Source organism: Capra hircus, chromosome 5 (assembly GCF_001704415.2).
Source record: "Capra hircus breed San Clemente chromosome 5, ASM170441v1, whole genome shotgun sequence".
In the NCBI taxonomy this organism is placed as follows: Eukaryota; Metazoa; Chordata; class Mammalia; order Artiodactyla; family Bovidae; genus Capra; species Capra hircus.
In genome coordinates, this window is record NC_030812.1 from 99490006 (window position 1) to 99514657 (window position 24652).

The window sequence follows — 24652 nt, forward strand, 5'->3', positions numbered from 1 at the left end:
CACACGTGGAAGTGTATATACATCAATGCTGCTCTCTCAGTTCGTCCCACTCTCTCTTTCCCCGCTTATACCCACTCTTAAGGCACACCACCATGGGAGAGGCTCCTCACTGGCTGCCCTTTATTCTCTTACCTGAGCAGATTACAGAGGCCACTTGCCCTTCAGAACACAGCGATGCACCCAGAGCAGTTACAGGACAATCACCCATGTGCTGTTCTGTCCCAGTGCAGTGGAACATGTGTCTCCAGAGCTGTCCACTGCCTTTCCCAAAAGGTGCTCTTCCTGGGATAGAAGCAGCAACTCCACATTTAAGCTGCTGGCACAAAACGTGAGCATCTTCCATGTCCCAGTGAGAGTTGCAAAGACGTCCCCAGGTCCCAAGAATCTTGACCTCCACTCTTCCTTCACACGGGGTATTTCCACCCACCAAGCGAACTTCTGTGTATCCTGGAAGGAGACAGGGCTTTAACAAGATGTCTGTGACTACCTAACCCTCCCCTCTTCACAATATGGGGACAAAACGAACATGTTGTCTGGATCTCACTTGAGCAGACTACTCCAACGTCCTTGCTGTGGCTACACGTCCCATCCGGGCGGGGTGCAACAGGGCAGAGTGAAAGATGGGACTCATTGCCCTCACACTGGAATTCTTCAGCCCAGATCTGTCCATTTCCTTCTCCAAAGTGAGCTCCCCCCAGGATGGAAACAACACTGCCACACTCTAATTCCCTGCACAGCACGTTGGCCGATTCCAGAGAGAAGTCAGAATCACAGATGGTGCCCCAAGTGTCGCCATGCTTCACTTCAACACGGCCGGAGCAGGGAATGTCCCCTCCAACTAGTCTGGGTTCCCTGTGGGCTGAAAAATAATATTTTGGTGAGAGAGAACACGATTCCAAGATCTTCTCTCCTGATGGGAGTGAGGCAGGGAGTCAAAAGTGAGAAAGGGAAGCCATTCATTCCTCTTGGATTTTCTGCTTAGAGTTGGGCTTAACAATTTCCAGACCTCCCCATCCTTCACTGGACTACCCTATCAGATAATTATGGAAATTTGCTTCATAGAACCCATAATTTCTGGAGCATGATTACCCTATCCATTCAGTATTTTGCCTGTACTATCCATCACTTTGGAGCCCACAGATAACGTGTGTTCATTCTCTCTACATTTTATCTCTATATGCACCCACTGCAATCTGGAGTCTGCCCCAACCGTTTCAAGTGGTTCTAGGTAAAGACTTTTAATATATCTACTTCCTATTTCCAAAATGAAAAACAGACCTATTCTTTGATATCTGTCACACTTGATACATGAGATACTATTTTCCCCCTGTTTTCTCCTCCTTCCTGCCGGACAGTGCTTTATCAGAACCTGTCACATGTTCCCCAATCAAAGTTCTGTCCTCAGCTTTCTCATCTCCTCAGTGGACATTTTCTCTCAGCTGCCAGTAAATATGTTTTCATCTATACATTTCTCTTTAAATTTATACTCATAAGCAGATCTATTTGAACATCTGGAATTTAAGGTGTTCCAAATTGAATGAATTACGCACTGATTAGGCCACCGTAGTCTTTATTCAATTAATGGTATCCAGGACCAAATTAGAACCACCTGAAATTGAACCCCTGTGTTTATCTCCTCAGAAATAATGATAATAATGATAGCAATGAAGATTAAGTGAACACCTACTATATATGTATATTTGTATGTGGCATTTTGGGCTTCCCTGGAAGCTCAGTGGTAAAGAATCTGCCTGGAGACTCAGCAGCAGACCCAGGTTCAATCCCTGGGTTGGGAAGATTTCCTGCACAAGGAAATGGCAAGCCACTCCAGTATTCTGCCTGAGAAATCCCATGGACAGAGGAGTCTAGCAGGCTACAGTCCCTAGGGTCATAAAGAGTTAGACACAACCTAGCAACTAAACAACAACAACAATACGGCATCTTAGTATTGACTTAGCAATCATTATTTCATCCTTATTATTGCCTTAGGGTATAATTATTACAGACAAGGAAACTAAAATGCACAGAAGTGAAGCAATTTGCTAAGGTCACACAGCAGGTTAATGAAGGGACAGGGTTTGGAGCCAGGCAGTATACTATAGAGCCTAGACTCTTGACCCTCACAACACACTGCACATGTGAAAGCCACCTGTACCAGTTGACTGACTCTCCAGCATATTTTTTCTCCATACTTACTGCCACTACTTTGATGTAATTTGTCACCATACACCATGTAGACTTCTGCAATAACTTCCAAAGTGGTCTCCTTGCTCTTAAGTCCTCTTTCCAATAAATTTATGTCACAACCACAAATATTAAATTTCAAATATTTTCACCTAATTTCTGTCTTCAAGAGAAGTCAATGTTTCTTTACTGTGTATACAATAATTCATCTTTTCAACAAATGTTATTAAGCACTTACAATGTTTTAGGCATTTGGATGGGCTAAAAAATCTATCACAGAGTTCAGTCTATCAGCAAGGATAGATAATTCTAATACTACTAATAATAATCATAACCACAGTAGCTAACATACATTGATCACTTGCTGTGCAATTCCCATGAAGGAGTAGATATTACTACCACCGGTTTTTTTTTTTCTTTTTGAGGAAATTGTAGCAGAAAACTTTGGCAGCTTCCCCAATAGCACTCATCTATCCAAATTAAGGAGACATAATAAGCATTATTTTAGCATACTCGATAAAACTCTATGATGTCACTTTAAAAGACTTAACATCTATTACTCTGACAATCATACCTGTTACCCCAGCCTAAAGATGTTTTTCAAGCTTCTGTGTCTCTGCAGACACTTTTTGCTCGACTTATATTTCCCAAACTTATGTCTGGGGGACAAAGTTACTTCTTTTCAAGGATGCTCAATTTTTCACTGATTTCTCTCTCCTTCAAGAACACATAATTTGGTAGAAGATATACATGTTCATATAGTGAGTCCAAAACTAGATACATGTTTTAGATACAAAACTAAGGAAAGAGTTATCAGTTCTATTTGGGCCTTTGTAAGAAAACTATAAAGAGTACTATAAATCTGAACTGAGCTTTGAAAAAAAGATGAGAAGTTTGCCAAGTAAATGATATGTGATATGGCATTTAAAGAATACAATCATGAGACAGGATGATCTAATTGAGGGATTATGAATAATTTAGTATGGCTGGATTTTAAAAGATAAAGAAAAGACACACCAGCTATATAGCTGAAGAAATGGAGCACAGGCTTTAAGGGCATGCTTCACTAGGTTGAGAGCCACTCATCAAGGTAAGTAAGAGCTTCTTTTAACATTTGTTGTTCAGTCTCTAAGTTGTGTCCAATTCTCAGCAACTCGGAGGTAATTCAAGTTATGCAGAAGATACAAAGTATTTCCTTTAATTCATCTTAAAAGAGAGGAAAGAAAGAAGAGGCATATGGAATTGGGCTTTCTAAAAGGCTTAAGTCTTTTAGAGATGCCTGGAGAAGGCAATGGCACCCCACTCCAGTACTCTTGCCTGGAAAATCCCATGGACTGAAGAGCCTGGTGGGCTGCAGTCCATGGGGTCACTAAGAGTCGGACACGACAGCAAGCTCACTTTCACTTTTCAGTTTCCTGCATTGGAGAAGGAAATGGCAACCCACTCCAGTATTCTTGCCTGGAGAATCCCAGGGACGGGAGAGCCTGGTGGGCTGCCATCTATGGGGTCGCACAGAGTCGGACATGACTGAAGCGATGTAGCAGCAGCAGCAGCAGCTGTCAAATATGACTAATCCTGTTTTTAAATATCACTAATTCTTAAGATCCCTTGACATTACTATCAGCATGACACAGATATACCATCAGCCCTTGCCAATTTCCTAAAATGTTCTAGATCTGATGATATTCTCTATCATAGCAGTATAGAATAACTCAGCCATGCAAAAATTTCACCACTTATCCATTCAATATGTCTGAAGCAAGTTCCATCCAAATTTGAGTTGAATAACAAACATGTTGCTTTTTAAACAGAGCTAAGACTTTACAGCAAATAATGCCTCTACAACACAGTGACTGGAGTTGAGTTTGATCTTGTTGAATCATTATTTGAGAATGAAATTACTCTAAGATATCATTAACTCTTATTCATATGATCCTATTCCACTTTTCGACAGACCTAAGACTTTGGATAAAAACAGTTTCTTAGATTTTTTCTTTTAACCTCTTGCTCTCTCCAGACTGATCTCAAGCAAATAAAACACAACCAGTGAAAAACAACTTCCCCCACAAAAAAGCAAAACAAATAGATATCCTCCTATTTCCTTAGTCCTAAAATAGTTGAGACCAAGGCAAAAGAGAAATCCTTCTTCCAGAAATGACTTGGAGACTCCATTCTCAGCTTTATTTCATAAGTCTGCTAGTAACACATTAGTCTATACCACAGAATGGCTTCCTTATACCATTTACTCTGAGTACATGATTAGAATATTGATAATTTACTCCTTTAAGGGATTTTTTTTTCCTGTTAAGCCTGCTGCTGCTGCTAAGTCATTTCAGTCGTGTCCAACTCTGTGCGGCCCCATAGACGGCAGCCCACCAGGCTCCCCCGTCCCTGGGATTCTCCAGGCAAGAACACTGGAGTGGGTTTCCATTTCCTTCTCCAATGCATGAAAGTGAACAGTGAAAGGGAAGTCGCTCAGTCATGTCTGACTCAGTGACCCCATGAACTGCAGCCTACCAGGCTTCTCCGTCCATGGGATTTTCCAGGCCAGAGTACTGGAGTGGGGTTCCATTGCCTTCTCCACCTGTTAAGCCTATGACTGCATTTTTTAATGTATTTTTTAATTGGAGTATAATTGCTTTACAATGCTGTGTTAGTTTCTGCTGTATACAACATGAATCAGCTATATATATATATATATATATATGTCCCCTCCCTCTTGAACTTTCCTCCCACCCCAACCCCCATCCCACCCCTCCAGGTCAACACAGAGCACTGGGCTGAGCTCCCTGCACTATATAGCAGCTTCCCACTAGCTATCTATTTCATACATGGTAGTGTGCAATGGCACCCCACTCCAGTACTCTTGCCTGGAGAATCCCAGGGACGTGGGAGCCTGATGGGCTGCCGTCTATGGGGGTGCACAGAGTCGGACACGACTGAAGCAACTTGGCAGCAGCAGCAGTGTATACATGTTAATGCTACTCTCTCAATTTATCCCACCCTCTCCTTCACACCCTGTGTCCACAAGTCCAGTCTCCACATCTGTGCTATGACTGCATTTTAACATAAAAGCCATTAACTGAAATTCTGTGCCTGGATTTAGCCCTTTTAATCAATAAATTAAACTTTCCCTGACATCAGTGACTAAATCTATATTTATTTCTTTCTGAAGAAATGAAGGACAAATATAAGAAATAATTAGAGTTATTTCCTTTTGTTTGGTAATAGATACAATACAGTTTAAAGAAGCACTAATGCGTTTTCATCATTTATTCCTTTCCAGACTCCGAAAAAGTATAGCTCACTCTAATCTCAAAATTACCTTTCAGATTTTAGTAAAATGAAACAAAATTCAAATGAACAAGTTATTACATTCAAAAGTCCTCTGCAGCACCTATACAGTCATCACAAACAAAATGTCTGGGATTCAAACCAATTTTGTGCCCAAAACTCTCAGACATCTTTGTAGCTAGCTTGTCTAAACTACAAGTCGGGGTAAACGGTTGCTTTGTCTTTGTAGTCTTCCTGCTTTGCTGAATTTTGCTGGCCCTATCAACCATGATGCCTTACGCTTTCTAAAAGTCCAAGAATTTAAACAGACTATGGAATTCATAGTTTGAACTTGACAGACACAGAGATGGTATTTCCATAATTTTTTTTCCTGAAAATCTTCTGAAAGAATCAAGTAAATCAAGAAAAAAAATTACAAACTTTATTTCTAGACAAACAAGGACAGAGCTAAAGTCTTAGCCCAAAAATTAGTAGAAGGGTTTCCAAATGCTACAGAAATATAACAAGAGAGTTTACAAAAGAAAGCAAAGTGCACATATGGCAGATAGCAAACAAAAATATGATTTTGTAAAGGGAGGGAACCCATGTTAAGTTGCAAATTTATGCTATTTGGGATTTTTATTATATGCGGCTAAATGGAATCCTGGGCTTCCCTGGTGGCTCAGACAGTAAAGAATCTACCTGTAATGCAGGAGACCTAGGTTTGATCTCTGGATCAAGAAGATCTGCCGGAGAAGGAAATGGCAACCCACTGCAGTATTCTTGCCCAGGAAAGCTCATGGACAGAGAAGCCTGACAAGCTACAGTCCATTGAGTCACAAGAGTCAGACACGACCTAGCAACTAAACCACCAATAGAATCCTGTATAATTCAGAATGGGTTATCACAAATAAGGTACTCTAGTAAAAAAAACCTAAATTTTGGATGTGGTTGAACGGAATTCATGGCTATAATATACTAATGACATAGATATTGTAGGGTGGAAAGCTAATAAGTATTGTTATCCATGGTAAAATATCTGGACAGATGTCACACTGAAAAGAAAATTAGTTCTGATGAGATGGGTGAAACTGGAGCCAATTATACAGAGTGAAGTAAGCCAGAAAGAAAAACACCAATACAGTATACTAACACATATATATGGAATTTAGGAAGATGGCAATGACGACCCTGTATGCAAGACAGGAAAAAAGACACAGATGTGTATACCAGACTTTTGGACTCAGAGGGAGAGGGAGAGGGTGGGATGGTTTGGGAGAATGGGAATTCTAACATGTATACTGTCATGTAAGAATTGAATCGCCAGTCCATGTCTGACGTAGGGTGCAGCTTGCTTGGGGCTGGTGCATGGGGATGACCCAGAGAGATGTTGTGGGGAGGGAGGTGGGAGGGGGGTTCATGTTTGGGAACGCATGTAAGAATTAAAGATTTTAAAATTAAAAAGAAAAAAGTCAGTTATGTTCGGATGCAAGAGGAATAAATGTACTTTCACTGTTAAAAAAAAAAGAATTATGTGCATGTATATATGTATTAAAATAGGCTGTCTGAATATATTAACAAAAAAGTTTATATTCAATATGATGATGTCTATGTATTAAATACGTATATTTAAATATATAGAAGTAAAATGGAAAAAAAAAAGAAAATTATATGCTCACTAAAGATGAAAAATGAATAACATATTGGGAAAAGTGTAAAAAAGGGAAAGTACATTAAAAAAGAAAGAAAAATCAGAGGGTTGACATGGCATGAATCCTCCTTGCCACTTTTAACATTTAAGAGAGAGATGGGCTTAGACTAGAAGCCAGTAGACTACAAGAAGAAATGGAAGGAAAAATACTAATTTTGTGAGGGAGACATCCTCTGCCTGCAGCTACTGCGTGCGTGGTAAGTCACATCAGTTGTGTCTGACTCCATGACCCCTTGGACATAGCCGCCCCCACCCCAAGCTCCTCTGTCCATGGGATTCTCCAGGCAAGAATACTGGAGACGGTTGCCGTGCCCTCCTCCAGGGGCTCTTCTGGATCCAGGGATAGAACCTGAGTTTCTTGTATCTCCTGCATTGCAAGCTGATTATTCACTACTGAGCCACCAGGAAAGCTGCCTGCAGCTATTAGATATAGTTAATTGAGAGTCCTTTAATTTGAAACTTACAGAATTGGAAAAAAAAAAAAAACCACCTTAAGTATCCTGTCCCCTAAATTAAGGTGATGATAAAACTTCAGATTTAGCAGAAAATAAAACTGATGCTCTGCATATAAAGACAATGAGCCTACCAGCTAAGAGAAGATTTACGTCTTGCCTTCCCTCTCAAACCCGTGGTTTCAAAGACTTTAGGGCAGTGGCTAATAAATTGGGAGGAAGGGTCTGATCACAGGATAGATCAAAATATGTAATTTATTCTTTGATGGTGGTTATTTTCACATGACATTGGGTTAAAGCAAATAGGCTAGAAATCTACTAAGTTTGAAGAGAATATTTTGCTGAATTTGAGGGTGACTAATATCAGTTAGGAGAAGGCAATGGCACCCTACTCCAGTACTCTTGCCTGGAAAATCCCATGGATGGAGGAGCCTGGTAGGCTGCAGTCCATGGGGTCACTAAGAGTCGGACACGACTGAGTGACTTCCCTTTCACTTTTCACTTTCCTGCATTGGAGAAGGAAATGGCAACCCACTCCAGTGTTCTTGCCTGGAGAATCCCAGGGATGGGGGAGTCTGGTGGGCTGCCGTCTATGGGTCACACAGAGTTGGACACGACTGAAGTGACTTAGCAGCAGCAGATATCAGTTAATGAATACTCAACCCTAAAGCAACCCAAGGGTCCCTAAATCAGCATCAGCATGACGTGGGTTGTGAAAGGTGTGCAGCCTCTGGATGGATTATACTCTCGAAACTGAACACAGAACTGATGATAACAACGCACTAGGAAGTACTGCTCTGAGAAGAACACCTGGGCACATGAAGGACAGAGCGCAGAGAGCAGCTTCTCAGAGGGCAGAACCTGGTCCATCAGATTGCTCACCACACTCCCTCACCTGCAGGGCAACTCATTGTTCTTGTCCAGTTGTTGTTTACTTAAGACATGTCCGATTCTTTGCAACCCCATGGACAGTAGCCACCAGACTCCTCTGTCCATGAGATTTCCCTGGCAAGAATAGTAGAGCGGGTTGCGATTTCCTTCTCTGGGGGATCGTCCCAACCCAGGGATTGAACCTCTATGTCCTGCATTGGTAGGCAGATTCTTTACCTACCACTGAGCCACCAGGAAAGCCCTCTTGTCCAGCAGAATATGATAATTACTTTGGAAGAACAGCTCTAAGTGTGTCTTGGTGAACACATTGTTGTTAAAAAGGCATCACTCATCAACAAGTGATTAATATAAAATGCTAGGGATTGTCCACAAGACTAGCCAATCACAGACCACTTTTGAGTTTTTTAAAGAAGTTGCATGAAATACATAACAATGTTCAGAGGGCATAGCCAAGATAACAGAGGAGGAAGATCCTGAGTCATCTCTTCAAGTAAGTCTACAAAAGTAAAAACTGCTTATGAGAAAGACCAAAGTCTAGCAGAGAAGATCTTCTACAACTAAAGGTATAAAGAAAGAATCACATGACAAGCAGGAGGGGCAGGGCACAGTATAGTCAAGACCCATAGACCCAGGTATGCGACCACCAAATAAGAAGATAATTGCAGTTGCAGAGGTTTTCCCCAAGGATCAAGGAATTCCCCAACCAGTGGTCCTGCACCAGGAAGATAAGCTCCCAGGACATTTGACTTTGAAAGCCAGCAGGGCTTACTTTTGGGAGAGCCAGAGGGCTGTGGGAAATAGAGACTCCACTCTTAAAGGACACACACAAAATCCCACCCACTCTGGGACCCAGGGCAGAAGCAGTCAATTTGAAAGAAGCCTGGGCGAGACCCACCTGCTAATCTTGGAAAGCCTTATGGAGAGGCAGGATGTGATGGAACTCACCCTGGGGACCCAGATACTGACAGCAGCCATTTTAGGGAGCTCCTTCTACCACAAGGACACTGGTATTAGAAAAAGTCATTTTGGAATCCTCCCTTTAGCTTATTAACACCAAGACCCAGACCCAGTCACTAGCCTGTCAGTACAGAAGTGGGACACCTGAGGCCAAGAAACTAAACAGGCAGGGATGTACACCCCTACCGCTGTCCCCTATTAGCTGCCTTGAGACTCCCCGAGCCCACAGACACCCTGGGACATGGCCCTGCCCACTAGAGGGCCAGGACTCAGCCCCACATACCAGGAAACCGGCACGAGCACACGGACCGCCCCCTGCCCCGGGACCTGCAGCCAGAGCCCCAGTTTCACCACCCACACACCCCAGTGAGCTGACACTAGACTAGGGACACCTTGGGCATTGGCTCTGCCCACCAGCTAACCATTTTAAGCTCCAGGACCCTGGGCTCTTCAGCCAGAGATCACAGGACCCAGCTCTACCCAACAGAGGGCTAGTGCTAGCCCTGGGACAAGTCTTATCCCCCAGAGATCCCAGCCCCAGGACAAATGCAACCCTACAACCAGCATTCCCTGGGCCCTGGCCCTGTCCATCAGCAGACCAACACCAGCTCGGGGGTTCCTGGGCCTTGCAGCAGGGGACCCCAGGAGCTGACTCTGTCTGCTGCCCCAGGACTTGACTTCATGCACCAGTAGGTGAACACCAACCCTAAGATCCCTTGGGCATTGGCCTTACCAACAAGCAGGTGGACACCAACTCCGAGACATGTTGGACCTCTCAGCCAGCTGCCCCAGGAACCAGCTCTGCTCACCAGCAGGCTTTCACTAGATCTGGGAACACTGGCTCTCCCACACTTACTGTAAAACCTGGTTCAAACCACAAGTAGAACAGCACTAGCTCTGAAACACCCCTGGTCTCTGAAATCAGCTACCCCATGACCCAGTCCCACCAAGCAGTGACTTGCAGCTTTTGCACAAGGCCGAGTCTAGCAAACAACCAGACTAGGGGCCAGCCATGCCTACCAGACCACTGACAGTAGTCAGCCAACTACAATAGAAGGGCTTGTGCTGTCAACATATGGGGCAAACTAGAGCACATAGCTCTGGTAACCAGAGGGGAGTATGCTGCTGAGAGCATAGAACATTTCCCATAGAAGGTAATTTCTCCAAAGTTGGGAAATGTCACCAACCTACCACCTACATAGAACTGAAAACAGCAAATTAGGCAAAATGAGACAACAGAGGAACATGTTCCAAACAAGGAACAAGACAAAACCCCAGAATAAGAACAGTGAAGTGCAGATAGGCAATCTCAGTTCAGTTCAGTTCAGCCACTTGGTCATGTCTGAATCTGCAAACCCATGGACTACAGCACATCAAGCTTCCTTGACAATCACCAACTCCTGGAGCTTGCTCAAACTCATGTGCATTCAGTCGGTGATGCCATCCAACCAGCTCAACCTCTGTCATCCTCTTCTCCTCCTGCCTTCAATCTTTCCCAGCATCAGGGTCTTTCAAATGAGTCAGCTCTTTGCATCAGGTGGCCAAGATATTGGAGTTTCAGCTTCAGCATCAGTCTTTCCAATGAATATTCAGGACTGATTTGTTTTAGGATGAACTGGTTGGATCTCCTTGCAGTCCAAGGGATTCTCAAGAGTCTTCTCCCAACATCACAGTTGAAAAGCATCAATTCTTTGGCGCTCAGCTTTCTTTATAGTCCAACTCTCACATCCACACATGACTACTGGAAAAACCATAGCCTTGACCAGACGGACCTTTGTTGACAAAGTAATGTCTCTGCTTTTGAATATGCTGTCTAAGTTGGTCATAACTTTTCTTCCAAGGAGCAAGCATCTTTTAATTTCATGGCTGCAGTCACCATCTGCAATGATTTTGGAGCCCAAGAAAAGAAAGTTTCTCACTGTTTCCATTGTTTCCCCATCTATTTGCCATGAAGTGGTGGGACTGGATGCCATGGTATTAGTTTTTTGAATGTTGAGTTTTAAGCCAGGCTTTTCACTCTCCTCTTTCTTCAAAAGGCTCTTTAGTTCCTCTTCACTTTCTGCCATAAGGGTGGTGTCATCTGTGTATCTGAGGTTATTGATATTTCTCCCAGCAATCTTGGTTCCAGCTTGTGCTTCATCCAGCCCAGCATTTTGCATGATGTACTCTGCATACAAGTTAAATAAGCAGGTGACAATATACAACCTTGATGTACTCCTTTCCCAATTTGGAACCAGTCTGTTGCTCCATGTCCAGCTCTAACTGTTGCTTCTTGACCTGCATACAGATTTCTCAGGAGTCAGATAAGGTGCTCTGGTATTCCCATCTCTTGAAGAATTTTCTACTGTTTGTTGTGATCCACACAGTCAAAGGCTTTGGCATAATCAACAAACCAGGTGTAGATACTTTTCTGGAATTCTCTTGCTTTTTCTATGATCCAGCAGATGTTGGCAATTTGATCTCTGACTACCTTTTCTAAAGCCAGCTTGAACATCTGCAAGTTCGTGGTTCACGTACTGTTGAAGCCTGGCTTGGAAAATTTGAGCATTGCTTTGCTAGTGTGTGGGAGGAGTGGAACTGTGTGGTAGTTTGAACATTCTTGGGCATTGCCCTTCTGTGCAATCAGAATGAAAACTGACCTTTTCCAGTCCTGTGGCCACTGCTGAGTTTTCCAAGTTTGCTGGCATACTGAGTGCAGCACTTTCACCACATCATCTTTTAGGATTTGAAATAGCTTCACTGGAATTCCATCACCTCCACTAGCTTTGTTCATAGTGATGCTTCCTAAGGCCTGCTTGACTTCACATTCCAGGATGTCTGGCTCTAGGTGAACGATCACACCATCATGGTTAACTGGACCATGAACATCTTTTTTGTATATTTTTTCTGTGTATTCTTGCCACCTCTACTTAATATCTTCTGCTTCTGTTAGGTCCATACCATTTCTGTCTTTATTGAGCCCATCTTTTCATGAAATGTTCCATTGGTATCTCTAGTTTTCTTGAAGAGATCTCTAGTCCTTCCCATTCTATTGTTTATATAGATTTTGTAATATCTTTATATAGACAGATAGATAGATAGATAGATTGTATATAGGCAATTTACCTAATATCATATGCAATGTTGAAAAAGCTCAATGCATTTTCTCTAAGATCAGGAACAAGGCAAGGATGCCCACTCTTGCCATTTTTATTTGACATAATATCTAAAGTTCTATCCACAGCAATTTAGACAAGGGGAATAGAAGGAATCCAAACTAGAAAGGAAGAAGTAATGCTGTCACTGTTTGCAGACAAGATGACACTGCATAGAAAATCCTAAAGTCACTACCAAAAAATTACTAGAGTTCATCAGTGAATTCAGTGAAGTTGCAGGATACAGAATGAATATACAGAAATCTGTTGCCTTTCTATACACTAACAATGAGCTATCAGAAAGAGAAATTAAGGAAACAGTTCCATTTACCATCACATCAAAAGGGCTTCCCAGGTGGCGTTAGTCGAAAAGAATCAACCTGCCAATGCAGGAGACACAAGAGGCACAGTTTTGATCTTGGATCAGGAAGATCCCCTGGAGTAGGGAATGACAACCCACTCCAGTATTCTTGCCTGGAAAATTGCATGGACATAGGAGCATGGCAGGGTACAGTCCATGGGCCTGCAAAGAATCAGACATGACTGAACAACTGAGCATATACATACATACATACATACATGCATACATACAAAAAGAATAGCATACCTAGGAATAAACCTACCTAAGGAGGCAAGAGTCCTGTACTCTGAAAACTACAAGACACTGATGAAAGAAATTGAAGATGACTCAAACAAATGGAAAGATATACTTTGTTCTTAGACTGGAAGAATCAATTTGGTTAAATATGGTTAAAATGACCATACTCCCAAGGCAATCTACAGATTCAATGCAATCCCTATCAAATTACTGATGGCATATTTTACAGAATTAAGCAATAAATTTTAAATTTGTATGGAAGCACAACAGATCCCGAATAGCCAAAACAATCTTGAGAAAGAAGAATAGAACTGGAAGAATCAAGGCTGTCTAACTTCAGACTATACTACAAAGTTACAGTCATCAAAACAGCATGGTACTGAGACAAAAGCAGACAGAGATTAATGGAACAAGATAGAAAGCCCAGAAATAAACCCACACATTTATTGCCAATTAATCTATCACAAAGGAGACAACAATACACAATGGAGAAAAGACAGTCTCTTAAATAAGTAGTGCTGGGAAAACTAGACAGCTCCATGTAGAAGAATGAAATTGGAATGCAACTTCTTTACAAGTTGATTGAAAGTCTTACCTGAGCAAGTAACTTTGGCTTCATCATAGTGTTCACAACTAAGCCCACCCCATTGCCAGTTCTTGCAGTCCCAGATAGAAGTTTCATTTCCTTTGCAGTTGCTTAAAAACAGCCATGTGTTTGTTGCCGGAACTTTGGAATAAACTTGATATGATGTTTTGAGTGCAGATCCACATCCCAGTTGCTTGCAAACCACATCAGCTTCTTTCAGTCCCCAGCCTCTGTCACACACTTTCCCTGTCAATTTCTGAATTTCCACCTCCACTGTCCCAGCACAGCGGCTACCTCCACCTTTGAGTCTCAGTTCGAGATCTGATCCATCTGCAATAGAAACATAAACTTAGGCCATAGATACATATGGTGGTTAACTACCATAGGGTGCTTTTTTCAATCTTATTCCTTCTCAGATACTGAGACACTGGAAATTCTGGCTTACCTACTTCCTGGCTTTTAAAAGAGCAGCATAAACCATGAATTTGCTTAGAAATGGGGCTATAGTTTCAAAACTTGTAGATTTAGAATTTGAAGTGTGGTCTCTAATAGCAGTTGAAACAATTTTTATAGAAAATAGAGACAGACAACCCTCCAAACTAGTCAAATAAAGAATGTGTTAAAGATTCCTCATACCTGAAAAGAATTCCTAACGAGGAAATCATTAGCTAGTTCTCTCTCTCTCTCACCTCTTACACCTATTTCTACTCCTAAAGAACACAGACCCTTCCTTCTCTTTTTCTTGTTTTAACTTACCAGAACAGGTCACACCAGCGTCTTCGTTATGATTGCAGTAATGCTTTCCCCATTCGTGATGTCTGCACTGCCAGATAGCAGATTCATGTCCTTGGCAGGAAACACTGTCAAGCCAAATGTGTCCAGTTCCCTCACTGGCATTGACTCTACCGATGGCAGTGATGGCAGTCGGACATCCCAATTGCTGACATGCTACAGCAGCATCGTCACTGTCCCAGCCATCATCACACACTGTCCCCCATTCTCCTTGGAATCTCACTTCTAATCTTCCTGAACACTTGGTGACTCCATCTACCACTCTCAGGCTCAGGTCAGCTCCCTCTGTAAGAGGGAAACAAAGCCAGTCAGTGATAAAGAAACAAGCATGAGGATGCTCTAAACAGCTCTATCTGAGATGAGATAAGAAAAAGGTGGGGGAGCGGGGGAACATAAGCAGAGACAGAGAAAATAATGATATATTCCCACTGAAAATCATTAAAGATGGAAGTAGGAGCAGATCAGACAAGAAGACAGTGTTAGTGGGAACCTGGGGTACAGCACAGGAACTCCAGTCGGTGCTCTGCGATGACCTGGAGGGCTAGGATGAAGATGAGAGTGGGGGAGAGGCTCAAGAGGGAGGGGATATATGTAAACATACAGCTGACTCACTTTGCTGTGCAGCAGAAACCAGCACAAGATTGTAAAACAATCATACTCCAATTTGAAAATAAGAAGACAGGATTTTTTATGAATTAGGAGTTTGGGACTAACAGATGCAAACCATTTTATATCAAATGGATAAATAGCAAGGTCTTATTGTATAGCACAGAGGACTATATTCAGTATCCTATAATAAATCATAATGGAAAAGATCAATCAATTAAGAAAAAAGAAGACAGGACTTTTCACTGTGGAGAGCATGCATTACAGGAAGAGTTTCTTTTTTTTTTTTTTTCTTTTTTAATTTTTTTTTCTTTTTTAATTTTTTTATTTTTTTTTTAAATTTTAAAATCTTTAATTCTTACATGCATTCCCAAACATGAACCCCCCTCCCACCTCCCTCCCCACAACATCTCTCTGGGTCATCCCTATGCACCTGCCCCAAGCAAGCTGCACCCTACGTCAGACATGGACTGGCGATTCAATTCTTACATGACAGTATACAAGTTAGAATTCCCATTCTCCCAAATCATCCCACCCTCTCCCTCTCCCTCTGAGTCCAAAAGTCCGTTATACACATCTGTGTCTTTTTTCCTGTCTTGCATACAGGGTCGTCATTGCCATCTTCCTAAATTCCATATATATGTGTTAGTATACTGTATTGGTGTTTTTCTTTCTGGCTTACTTCACTCTGTATAATTGGCTCCAGTTTCATCCATCTCATCAGAACTGATTCAAATGAATTCTTTTTAACGGCTGAGTAATACTCCATTGTGTATATGTACCACAGCTTTCTTATCCATTCATCTGCTGATGGAAGAGTTTCTAACAGGAGGCCAAGGAACTGAAATTTATCTAGAGATCTGCTTGTTTAAACACCACAGATGTTTTGTTGGAATTGTTTTTTTTTTTTCTTCTGTTAAATATGTACTTACAGATGCCTAGGTGCTTATATATATATATATATATATATATATATATATACATATACATATATATATATTTGCTGCAATATTCAACACTCACTTTTGGCTCTGACTGCATTACCTAACCGGACTATTTGGCTTGTATTACCATGCCCGACCCCTTTCTGACCATGTCCATGGTTTGAAAGCAATGCAAAGAGAGAAGGGACTTCATCATCACTCCTTTCACTTTCCCCCAATCAACACTCCTCAAAGACTGGCACTTGATTCTGAGTAATATCCTACAATAAATAAATTGGGTTTTTCCTCTGGCACATTTAGTTTGTTGTTTTGTTTTGCTTTGTTTTTTGTCACAGTGCTATTTATTGTGATTCCTCAGCATGTATCCGACACACTGAGAAGAAATGTGCTGATTAGAGACCTGAGTAAGGGAAACCAGAAGATACATACCGTATTTTTTCTACCCCAAATCCCTTTCACTTTCTTCAGCTAAAAAAAAAAAAAAAATCTTTTCTGTAGGAAGCCCATTCTTTGTGGTTCAGACTGTACATGATCACATTGTTCAACAAGAAAAAAGCCAACTTGGGAATTCCCTGGTAGTCCAGTGGTTAGGACTGTGAGCTTCCACTGCACCAGGCCTAGGTTTTATCCTTGGTCAGAGAACTAAGATCCCCACAAGACATACAGCATGGTTTAAAAAAAAAAAAAAACAATTCAAGAAATAAAAGAAGAGCCAGAACCTTGATGATATTGTTTAAGTGCTGAATCCAGTCATGGATGGAGCCAACTCCTGGATTTCCCAGTTTTCTGAGTCAGTATTCTCTTATTTTAAAGCTAGTTTGAATTGAATTTCCTTCATTTGAAAAGAAAAACAAAACCTGGTGAATACAAGAACATTTTTACCCTGGTTATAATTTCCTAAATATCCCCTGGGGTTCAAGACTTACTAGGTCTTCAAATGACGCATTCAATTGAAGAAAGGAGAGTGACATTTTTGTACACACAAAACCATGTCCCAGACCTTAATTAAGGATGGAACATGAAAGTCCCTAAACAGACACAATGCCTGCTCACAGTGTCGTATTAGCGTAAATGAGGTTTTAATAGACAACCAGTTTTTTAAATCATTTGATTCTGTGAATTTGAACTAATAGTTTGGCGAAGAGTGGGTCAATGTGGCTAAAGAGGAGGCTTTTATATGTAGAGGATAATAATAGGGGTGATTTTCTTCTAAAACCTCCAGAAAGTAACATTTTCTAGCTAACCTGGTTTCTTTTCCTGTCTTTTTTTGGAGGAGTGAGAGAATAGACTATTCTCTGAATACTTCCTTCTATCCTCATAACTTGGATCTCAATTTCATGGCTCATCCTCCCTCCCTAAACTATTTATACTAATTTCAGTGAATGGTTAAAAAAAAAAAAATTCTCACAGGCTTCCCCATGGCTCAGCGGTAAAGAATTTGCAGGAGACTTAGGTTCCATCTCTGGGTTTGAAGATCCCCTGGAGATGGAAATAGCAACCCACTCCAGTATTCTTGCCTGAAGAATTCCATAGACAGAGGAGCCTGGTGGGCTACAGTCCATGGAGGTACAAAAGAGTCAGACACAGTTAAGTGACTGAACAATAACAGCAACAATACAAAAAACCCCACAAGTATCAGAACTGCATCCTGAAATTGGTAATAATGAGGCAATAAAATAAGCAGACTTTCCTCATTGCAGTTTTCATTTGCATTTCTCTAATAAATAGTGATATTGAGCATCTTTTCATGTACTTCTTGATCATCTGCATGTTGTTCAGGGGAAAATAACAACATTGTAAAGCAACTATACTCTAATAAAAAAAAATTTTTTAATAGAGAAAAAAGAAGCACATTTCATTATGTTTTTAAGAGTTCAAGCCTTTGAGACTTTTACCCCCATTTTTGTCCTCTCAGAGAGAACGGAACAAACCCAGAGCAGTCCTTACCTAAGCAAATCACTCCAACATCTTCAGCGTGATCACAGTTGTGCTTTCCCCATCCTTCGTGTCTGCAGTTCCAGAGAGCTGACTCATTTCCATGGCAAACCAGATCATCAAACCAGATTGGCCCAGACCCTTCTCCAAAATTAGCTGAGCCGGAGAAACTGATGGCACTTCCACATCCAAGCTGTTTACAAACCACAGAAGCATGATTCAAGTTGAAGTTATCATCACACACTGTTCCCCACTGGCCCTGGAATTTGATCTCGATTCTTCCTGAGCACCGGTTTCCTCCATTCATCAGCCTCATCTCCAAATCAGATCCATCTAGAGCAGAGAAAAGGCCAGAATTCAGAAGTGATATTTATTCTGAAGCGATCTTAGAGAATAGTATTCCTCTGGTCTCTTGAGACTTGCTGCTGTCATTAAAACGACGTCTCATTGTGGATGCTGCTCCAGTTCACATATTGAAGGATTTTGATCTTTGAAAACTAATTAACAATTAGGACTTTCATCTGTATCAACTGACCGAAAAAAAAAATCTTTTATGGATTAAAATTTACTTTTTGTTTTGTTTCCCTCTATTACTGAGACATAGTTCTATGTAGAAATAAAGGAAATAGTAGAAGGAGAATGTAAAGAAAAAAGTCTAGTATCAAAGTCTACCCTCTTTACTATTATGCATGTGATCATAATAGAATTTCCAAAAAGTAGATGCTCTGAGAATTGAGCATTGATCAGGGTGGAGAATCTCAGAAATATGGACTCTGAAACCTTAGAAATATGAACTTGGAAATCTCATGAAACTCATGAGTCCCTGACTAGTCATCCCTTTCTATTATTATGCACCAGTTGAAGCTTTAGGTGTATAAAGTTCAAAAACTAAATTTGATTGACATCATCCTTATACAAAGGATCCTTATGCAAAGGTATGAAAAACAGAAGACAGGAGGTAAAAGCTACACTGGGGTCTTAGCTTAAATAGTCAACACCATCAACAGCAATAATTATAGTAAGAGCCTGGCAAGATTCATTATGATTTTTAACTTCACTGTAGATGCTTGATGTCGCTCTTACAATTATTATTTTTATCTTTCCCTGCAAAATGATAACAATGAAAGACAACAAGAACAGAAAGGAAGAGGAGGAGAACAGAGAAAGAGAAGGAAGAAGAAAGAGAAATGAGTTGTCTAGGTAATGAGAAGCAGTGAGCCATGAGGAAACTAATGCTAATTTTTAGCACCTATGACCTACCTGTCAGTGTACCGGTAGCTTTACATGTGTTATATTATTGACTATTCAGAAGCTGAAGTTTAGAAAGATTTACAGCTTACTCAAAATAATAGCATGAAGGAGTAGTTGGAGTTTTCTAGATACTAGTTACTCCCATGACACCACAGTGCCTGGGTAAAAATTGTGGTTGTTGTTTAGCCACTAGGTTGTGTCCGACTCTTTGTGACCCCATGGACTGTAGCCCGCTAGATTTCTCTGTCCCTGGGATTTCCCAGGCAAGAATACTGTAGTGGGTTGCTATTTCCTTCTCCAGGGGAACTTCCCAAGGGATCAAATCCATGTCTCTTGCATTAGGAGGCAGCTTCTTTACCACTAAGCCACCAGGGAAGCCTGGATAGAGATTAATCATTTCTGAAATCAGTCCTGTGGAGGAGACGGTCTCTAACAGAACAGCTGGGCAGTGAGAGGGTTGTCTAAAGTTCAATGACATGAGCAAAGAGAAATTGGAAGCCCAGGAATCTGAACTGGATCAGGAACATGACCTTGGATTTTGTCTGCAGAAAGGTCTGGGTTATCATAACAGCAAGTGAGATGAAACTTATGAAATATTTTATAAATTAAAATTGCCATGTAAATGAAATGAATAGCATTGCACAGTGGAGAAAGCAATTCTACTTTGCAAAATATCCTTCCTCCAACAAAACAGATCAGTGCTAGGAGTATTTACTTCTTGACTAGGTAAATTAATTATCAGTTCTTGCCTGGAGAATCCCAGGGACGGGAGAGCCTGATGGGCTGCCATCAATGGGATCACACAGAGTCGGACACGACTGAAGTGACTTAGCTTAGCAGCAATGAGCAAAAGGGTCATGATTTATGAGCCAGTACACAAAAGCAGCATTTTATGGGGAAAGGGGACAAGGAATCAAGTTAGATATGATTTAGGAAATGACAACCCACTCCAGTATTCTTTCCTAGAAAATTCCATGGGCAGAGGAGCCTGGCAGGCTGCAGTCCATGGGGTCACAAAGAGTCAGACATGATTAAGCAACTGAGCACAGAATGTTACAGTAGGATTACTTAATATAAAATTGAAGCTAATCACTTCCTCATTGACTGTAGTATTCAGAATCTCTTTTGATCTTTTTTTTTAAATATAGGTCTTGTCATACATTTTCTGGTCTTTAACAATGAATTGGGTCCTTTTCATACCTGGATCATTCTATACCTAGATTACTTACAGAAAACTGCCCTTTTCATTTTTAACCCATCCGTGAGATTTTTTCCCACCGAGCATTTCATGTCAAGGTTTGACTTACACAAGTCTTACCTGAGCAGGTGACTCCTACATCTTGTTGGTGAGTACAGTTATGCTTTCCCCACCCTTCATGTTTGCAGTCCCAGAGAGCTGATTCATTGCCTCGACAAGAAACATGATCCATCCAAATGCGCCCAGTGCCTGCACTGGAATTGGTCCATCCTTTGGCTGTGATGACAGTCGGACACCCCAGCTGCTTACAAACGACAGAGACGGCCGCCAAGTCCCAGCCGTTGTTGCACACAGTTCCCCACTCTTCCTGGACTTTCACCTCCACTCTCCCAGAACACTTTTTACCAGCCGCCAGCCTCAGCTCCTTGTTTGTTCCCCCTGGAACAGGTAAAGGTAGCAGTTGGTCAAGATCCAAAAGCAAGTAAAACAATTATTCCTTAGATTACTTATTTATTTTTCAAAGCCAGTTTTGAGAAACATTTCTGAACCTATCTATGGTACAGTCGGAGACTATCATTTCATAGGAATTTAAAACCAAACAGCAGTGTCACAGGCTTCAAATGAAGCAATGACACAGAAGCAGTAAAGTAATTCAATACCATATGATGTCTTTATTTTATGGCTGAGATTCTTTATAACATCAATGTATATAATCCTATGGATAGTTTACTATAAAAATAAGATATTACAAATTTTATAGAGATAAGCTATGTAAGTTTCTCCAAAATCCTAAGATCAGTGGAAAGAAGGCTAATAGTGAAAATGAAAGACTGATTATTGGGAATTCAGTAACTATTTCACACATGTATGCAAAATACCGTGAATTTTTTTAATTAATCTTTAAATTTTAATGGGAATTCTAACATGTATACTGTCATGTAAGAATTGAATCGCCAGTCCATGTCTGATGTAGGGTGCAGCTTGCTTGGGGCAGGTGCATGGGGATGACCCAGAGAGATGTTGTGGGGAGGGAGGTGGGAGGGGGGTTCATGTTTGGGAACGCATGTAAGAATTTAAGATTTTAAAATTTAAAAAAAAAAATAAATAAAAAATAAATAAAAATAAAAAAAAATAATAATAATAATAATTGGAGGCTAATTGCTTTACACTATTGTGGTCGTTTTTGCCATACATCGATATGAATCAGCCATGGGTGTACCTGTGTCCCCCCATCCTGAAACTCCTTCCCACCTCCCTCCCCACCCCATCCCTCTGGGTTGTCCCTGAGCACTGGTTTTGAGTGCCCTGCTTCACACATCTAACTTGCTCTGGTCATCTATTTTACATGTGGAAATATCATAAATTTTTAAAATGCTGGTTGACATCTACTGAACTTAGCTACCCAAATGGAAACTGAAATGGAGATATTTTCCTATCATCGTCTACCATAAAAAATCCCCTCTCCCCTACTCCTTCCAAGGGTCTTAGCTACTGCCTCGTGATTATTTTAGCTAACATAGGAAACTGTGGTTCTTGATATATATCTGGTTTCCCTGAACACATTTTAAGATAAATTTTGGCATTTGAATTTTCAAAGTGTTCCTAAAATTCTCTCATCCCAACAGTTCTGACATTTCTCCTCCTCTGCATTGTTCCTTTTTTTTTAGTTAGACATTACTTCAGATCTTCAAGGAATATGCATTTTTCCAGTAAGCATTTATTTAAAAAAAAAAAAAGCTGTACTAACATTTTGGGCAAGCAGGGTCACATCATTAAGTACTCATTTTGTGCTTTTAATATCCTGATCCTTCAAAACACCATGAAGCTTGCTCTAGATGCTATTTAGCCTTCAGGAGAATGACTTGCTTGTCAGTGATTCTCATCACAGTGGGCAAAGATTATGAGTAAATTTGACAAAGTACTCACCAAGAGCACTGGTGACCAAACAGGCACAGAGAACTGAGACCACAGCAAGAGTGAAGGGACCGAAGTGGACAGAACACCTTTTAAAGCCTGTGGAAAGAAATAAAAGAAGGTAAAAGTATAGTCTTTCCAACCAAAGAGGATTTAGAGCAGGTAGGTGGTTCCAGAGGTTTAAAATTAACAAAGAAAGTCAAACCAAGGCAGAAAACCCTCCTCCTAAAAGGCAAGGCAGGCAGGCAGGAAAATTTTATATCCAGGATCATACAGCAGCAGTGAAGTAGCTTTGAAACTGTCCATGGTTACAGGCAACCTAGAAGTGAGGGATTAGAAGAGAGTTGGGGATGCAAAAAGAATTGCAAGAGTGAGTCTAAGCCCCTGGAAGACTGAAAAGACGCTGATGAAACTTAGAAGTGGGCACTTCTCCCATCGGGCACAGAACAACATTCAACCTCTGGTATTCTCATCTCCAAGCCTACCCGATCCACATTATTCAATGGAAAGTTCCATGAGGAAATAAATTATACCTATAATGTTCACCAGCTTCACCAGTACCTGGCACAGTGCCTGCTAAATTCTGATTGAACACTACAACTGGAGGAAACAGTGACAAAGATTATATTTGAAAGTCCCCATTATTGGACCTTGTGGGCTTTCCAGGTGACGCAGTTATAAAGGATCCGCCTGCCAGTGCAGAAGACACAGGTTTGATCCCTGGGTCGGGAAGATCCCCTGGAGGAGGAAATGGCAGCCCACTCCAGTATTCCTGCCTGGAAAATCCCACGGGCAGAGAAGCCTGGAGGGCTACAGTTCATGCGGTTGCAAAAAGTCGGACACCACTAAACGACCAAGCATGCACACACACACGCCACTGGATCTTATCTCCAAAAATAGCCTAAAATCCTCTATCACTCTCACTTCTCCTTCTTACTCTCATCCTACAGTAATTTTAAAGTAAAAATGCTATGACACAGAACTGTGAGTTTATAACCTATGCTTTCGTGTGGTAAGGTTTCAAGTTTAAAAGTTTGGAAAAAAAGTAAGAATGCTAAAGAAATTTAATGCATCCACATAAATCATGAAGTAGATTTTAACATTCAGAGGTGTCATTCTAAATGCCCTCTAGGGAATCAACTTTTCATCAATATGCATTCCTACTTGTCCTATCCTTTCTAACAACTATTCGTTTTATACTCAACACAATTCAGTTAATTTTGGTTCCTTATGTAGTTGTTCCTCAGTGGTTTTACAGAGTTGATGCCAAATCTAATCCTTATTTCATACCTTCAATTTCAAACCTATGGAAGATAACAGGTACTTCTTAATAGGCCTCTCGCTCTTTCCAATAACTTACCCTCCTGATGCCCATCATTATTAAATCAGATCCACTGACTGTCAGAATATTACTATACTCCATTAAAGAGTAGACAGAACAAATGATAAGCTTTACCAGCAGATCCAGAGCTGTCATGTAGCACCATTCTGAGTCTGTCCATTCCAAAGTTTTATGATGCTTCAATCTTCTTGTATTATTCCCTTGGAATGGTCCCTTGAAGAAGAGGACCACTAGGAATTCTAAAAATCATTTCACTTCCACACACACACACACAAAAAGAAGGCTTTCATAATGGAGGTGGAGTCAACCAGAAAAGGGAAGTAATTAAAAGAGACAGGTTCCTTTTTATCCTCATGTTTTCTTCCATTTGGGACATGAAACAAAGAAAACAGAAACATTCACTACAGATTTACAAAAATTAAAGGGGAAATACTAGCTCAAATATGGTTGTCATTGAACATAAAATTTTTGCACTCTGTTTTGGATGAATATATTTGAAACAAAAGTAATAATTGTTTTGAGATGAAATTATGTCAGAAAAACTAAGGTAAGGGACTTCCGTGGTGGTCCAGTGGTTAAGAGTCTGCTTGTCAATGCAGGCGTCATAGGTTCAATCCCTGGTCAGGGAAGATACCACATGCCTCGGAGCAATGAAGCCCGTGTACCCCAACTACTGAGCCAGAGCTCTAGAGCCCACGAGCCATACCTCCTGAAGCCTGTGCTCCACAACAAGAGAAGCCACCATAATGAGAAACCAGTGCATCACAACAGAGTAGCCTCCTCTTGCTGCAACCAGAGAAAGCCTGCATGGAGCAATGAAGACTCAGCAAAGCCAAAAATAAATAAATAAGAATAAAACACTTAGAAATGAATTCTTTTAAAAA

At 41.0% G+C, this 24652-nt stretch overlaps 1 protein-coding gene across 2 annotated transcripts in view; it reads right to left on the reverse strand.

Annotated features, from left to right (window-relative positions):
* The window catches only part of LOC102183943 (scavenger receptor cysteine-rich type 1 protein M130), a 41715-nt gene extending 17594 nt beyond the window's left edge, over positions 1–24121 (reverse strand). For both annotated transcript variants that reach the window (XM_013964230.2, XM_005680911.3), the window contains exons 1-8: positions 23883–24121; positions 22439–22525; positions 20633–20950; positions 18076–18396; positions 14543–14863; positions 13796–14116; positions 545–859; positions 133–447 (exon numbers count right to left, since the gene is read on the reverse strand). In XM_013964230.2, the coding sequence (XP_013819684.2) occupies positions 133–447; positions 545–859; positions 13796–14116; positions 14543–14863; positions 18076–18396; positions 20633–20950; positions 22439–22525; positions 23883–23928 (2044 nt within the window). In that variant the 5' untranslated portion in view covers positions 23929–24121. The remainder of the gene's footprint in view (positions 1–132; positions 448–544; positions 860–13795; positions 14117–14542; positions 14864–18075; positions 18397–20632; positions 20951–22438; positions 22526–23882) is intronic.